Here is a 4,355-nt window from a genome sequence, read left to right on the forward strand (position 1 = left end):
TTATTTTGAATTAAATATAAAATTATTATAGGGTTTCACTAGCAGATAATGTTATTTTAAAGGAAAGAATGTTATAAGAAATTATATTAAATTCATCGGGAGAATTTTAGCAATCTATTTGCAATAGTTTCATGAAGTCTGTAAAACTTCGATTAGTCGAAAGTGTTTGAATTTCAGATTGTGCTGAATATTTCGTATATTTCGAATAATAGAATATTTGAATACATCAGTTTAGGCCACATTCAGTGATCCGAGACAAGCCACATTCAGTGCTATGAGTTTGAGATATATTTATTTCTAAGGCATTAGTCGTAATCAGTAGCTCATCAGTAGCAATATAATCGATGTATCTCTCTACATGTGCAATATACAGTCGCTACGATGCGAATTGTTGAGCGGTTAGTATCAGAATAATTTTCGCGCACCTCACTTACGCATCGTATGCCATTTCACACACGACCATCACCGCTGTGCGTTAAGTTAGCTAGGGATTCGGCAAAGATCGATGCACCTCAGTGTATATGGGTAAGTGTGTTGAAATTAAGGAGGGTAGATTCACTTGAGAATTACAGTGTGTAGACCTCGTGGTTGGTTTGCATAAATCGCGGAGCGTGGATGTCACATTATTAATTTTTAAATCAATTGTAACTAGATTTTAGTAACTAAAAACTTGAAGAATATTTTGATGTAATTGAAAAATGAAGTAAATAAGAATGTATTAATCTAGTAAATGATAACATTAATTGAAACTATTTTTTTGTTTTCAGTATTAAAAAAAACTAATAATTGAAGGTGAAGTAGTGTTCCTAGTTTACTTTCAGATACGATACTTATGAGAACTGTTATTGGTAAGTAAACGTATAACCAAAAATCATAAAGTAATACTGGCTGAAATTTTATTTTGTGTCAAAACTTAACATAACCAAATGCAATGGCCATCATATACATTAATTTATGTGTTTACAGTATTTAGCATGTAATATTTCTTTAGCAACAAACCTTTTATCATATTTCTCTTCACTCTTCAAAATATCCTTTCAAAATTTGAATATTAATTTCAAAAATATTTTGTACATTAAGTTTTAAAATATGGATTTTTAAATGAAATATTGACTTTACAAAATATTATCTGTTTTGAGTCAAACTTTTAAAGATGTTCCAATGTCCATTACTTAATATGATATTTCTATTATTTGAATATATAACATTATTAACATTGAAGATGTTAAATTATGAAATTAATAAGATAATTTAATTATTATTTAATTGTATCAAAGTAATATTTGTAATGTATTAATATGTACAAATGGTTATGTAAATTTTAATATTCAATGATGTTTACAGATTTTAATAACTTTATATATGAGCAAAATGAAACGTGCACGTATAAAGGCTATGGTTACAGTTCCAACTCGCAGAAAAGCAACACCTGTTGCACCTGTTAATGAAATTACTAATTTAATTGAGCACAATGAGAAAGGTAAAAATATATTTAATGATATTTCTATGACATCACAACAAATTTCAGAAAATAATTATCAAGAAAAGCAAATGCAGGAAAGTTTAGATGGAGTGAAACAATTACAAAATGAACAATTAGATGTTGATTATCTAAATAATGAATATACAGATGAATCTATACAAAATTTTGAAGAATCAAGAAAAGAGATTGTACAGCCATCTGAAATTGTATGCACAACACAAACCTGTAAGTATTAAAAAGAAATATGGTGAGCTGCTTATGAATGCTGCTTAAGCATTATTGCTTATAATTTACTATATGCATTATCATTATAGTTAAATTTAACAGTTTTTGTGTAATATTTTATGTTTATATGAATTGAAAGATAATGTATTAGGTTTTATCATAGTATAATTAAAGAGTTTCATATTAAAAGTTTTGAAGAAATCAAAGGTATTAAGAAATAAAGAATTATTCAAATATTTTGTAATTTTTTAGCTTCTCCTATAAAATTAATGCAAAATCGATTAGGCTTTATGAAACCAATACCAAAATTTGATAGTGGTGAAAAAGTAAGAAAAAACAGTATACAAGGAAGTGGAGCAAGTGCAAGTGAATCTGAAGATGATAGTAAAAGAGTAATTTGCACTAATACCAATAATACAAGAAATGATTTAATACCATTAATTCAAACTGCAAAGGATACTGTGACTAATAACATCAAGAATAATTTAACAACATCAAAAGTAGGACAGAAGAGACGTATTCTAATTTCAGAATCTGCAAGAAAACTAGCAGAGGCTAGAAAGGAGTTTCAGTTAAAGCATGAAAATAAAACTCCAGATAGAAGCAAACTTACAATGTATGATTTAATATATTATAATCCTGTCACTAATCCTATGAAAAAATCTAAGGAATCTACAGTGACAACAAGAAAAACTATAGAATACCTGTAAGTATTTTATGAAATAAATACAAATAAACATTTTTATAGTAAAAAATAAATACTAATGAAAAAATGTTTTTGAAAAGGAATTTTATAAAATAACAATACGATACAACAAAATTCATTATTATAGACCTGAGGAATTTCAAGAAGAAGAAGAAAATGAAGATGATCCATCATCTGCAATGCCTGTACCTCAAGTAAAAGTTGGACCTAATGGTCAGTTAATCATAGATGAACAAAGTCTTGTTATAGAACAAACAAATGCAAAAAAAAGTAGGGAAGTATTATCAAAGGAAGCTATTATTGATGATGATAATAGTGGGAATGGCTTTTATAAAAAACGTCAAAAAAGTAAAGAGTGGTCTAAATTGGAAACATTAAAATTTTATAAAGCATTAAATACAGTTGGCACAGATTTCTTATTGATGCAAAGTCTTTTTCCAAATAGAACAAGGCAAGAAATTAAAATAAAATTTAAGAAAGAAGAAAAAGTAAACAGAAACTTGGTTGAAAAGGCACTTGCATATCATCAAGAATTTGACACTGAAATTCTAGAAAAATCATTAGGTAAATTTAAATTATATATTTTCGATTTTTTTAAATCAAATATTTACTTATTTTATATGAGACATCTTTAAAAATACATGTTTTGTAATTACATAAAAGTTTGTTTGCAAAACTAATCTTAAAAGATAAGGTAAATTTAACATTACTAATATTAAGATGCAAGTAAGAATTGAGAAACTCTATGTTCCTTTGTACCTTGATCCATTTAATATATATGTCTCATAATAAAATTTAAAATGGCATTTATAATTATTAAAGAATGTGACTTTCTCATTAATGTAATTTTAATTGTTTATTAATAGCCACGTTCGAAAGTTCAGAAGAAAAAGGGTTCGTTACACAAGAGAAACGAAGACAACAGAAAGGAAAAGACAAAAAGAATATAAAATCAAAGAGAAGACGAAAATCTAGTAAGTTGGATGAATATTAAATGTTTGTTACACTTTTCTTATGTTTATATATATTACTAGTTTATTAAATTATTTTTAGGAATCGTAGCATCTAGTATTGCAGAAATGGATATATCAGACAAAGAAGATGAAGAAGAATATGGTTTGAACTTAATGGTACATAAAGAAAATACTAAAATAAATTGTGAATACCAAGAAACATTGAATAATGTCGATAAAAAAATGTCAAAAGAGAAGAATAAGCTGTCAGAAAAATCACTGATTGAAGTAGATGATGTAGATTCATTAAGTTCATACAATGGTCCCGATAGTGATACAGAAGTTTATAATGTAAAACCAACAAGATCTGGAAGATTTCCAAAAGTAAAGAAATTGCAAGGGCCAGATATAAATACACTTGATAATGAAGAATTAGATTGTCTTCATGGTGATAAAATTACAATGTCACCGGAAGAAAATGCAAAAGTTGCAGAGAATTTATTTTTTGACAATACTAATGTTGATTCAGAATCTCATCACACAAATTCAATTAAAACAGTCATACCAAATATCGCTGATGTAGAACCAGGATCTTTGGTTATTTTATCCAAGGAATCACCAGAGGAACCTGGTAAAAGTGTTTTACAAGTTTACATGGTTAGTTCCGACGTTAATTCTCAAGATATCGAAAAATCCAATATTACACCTGTAAATATATCACCAGAACTTTTAGCAACGGTAACTGCTAAATTATCAAATGTTGAATCAGTTCCAGTAAAAAAGCAATGTGAATAATTTGTTTTATGGTAAATTATTTTTTAGAACCAGTTACTTAGTTTTAATTGTACGTTATACAGTAAAAATTTTTTGCAAAAATAGAGCTTTTTCTTTTTTAGATACAAAAGTGCAATCTAGTAATTAAATTTTACGTTACCTGTCCACTTAATTTTATTCCCGACAGTATATTGTATAATTTTTTTAATAACTA

At 27.0% G+C, this 4,355-nt stretch overlaps 1 protein-coding gene across 1 annotated transcript; it reads left to right on the plus strand.

Moving 5' to 3' along the window:
- Positions 1–791: 791 nt before the first annotated feature.
- LOC108572244 (transcription factor TFIIIB component B'' homolog) lies at positions 792–4,162 on the plus strand. Its single transcript, XM_017934443.1, has 6 exons — positions 792–848; positions 1,345–1,708; positions 1,961–2,414; positions 2,542–2,978; positions 3,281–3,388; positions 3,468–4,162. The coding sequence occupies exons 2-6, from the start codon at positions 1,363–1,365 to the stop codon at positions 4,160–4,162; spliced, it is 2,040 nt and encodes a 679-aa protein (XP_017789932.1). The 5' UTR covers positions 792–848; positions 1,345–1,362.
- The last annotated feature ends 193 nt before the right edge of the window (positions 4,163–4,355 follow it).

The sequence above is a fragment of the Habropoda laboriosa genome, unplaced genomic scaffold (genome assembly GCF_001263275.1).
Source record: "Habropoda laboriosa isolate 0110345459 unplaced genomic scaffold, ASM126327v1 scaffold65, whole genome shotgun sequence".
NCBI lineage: Eukaryota > Metazoa > Arthropoda > Insecta > Hymenoptera > Apidae > Habropoda > Habropoda laboriosa.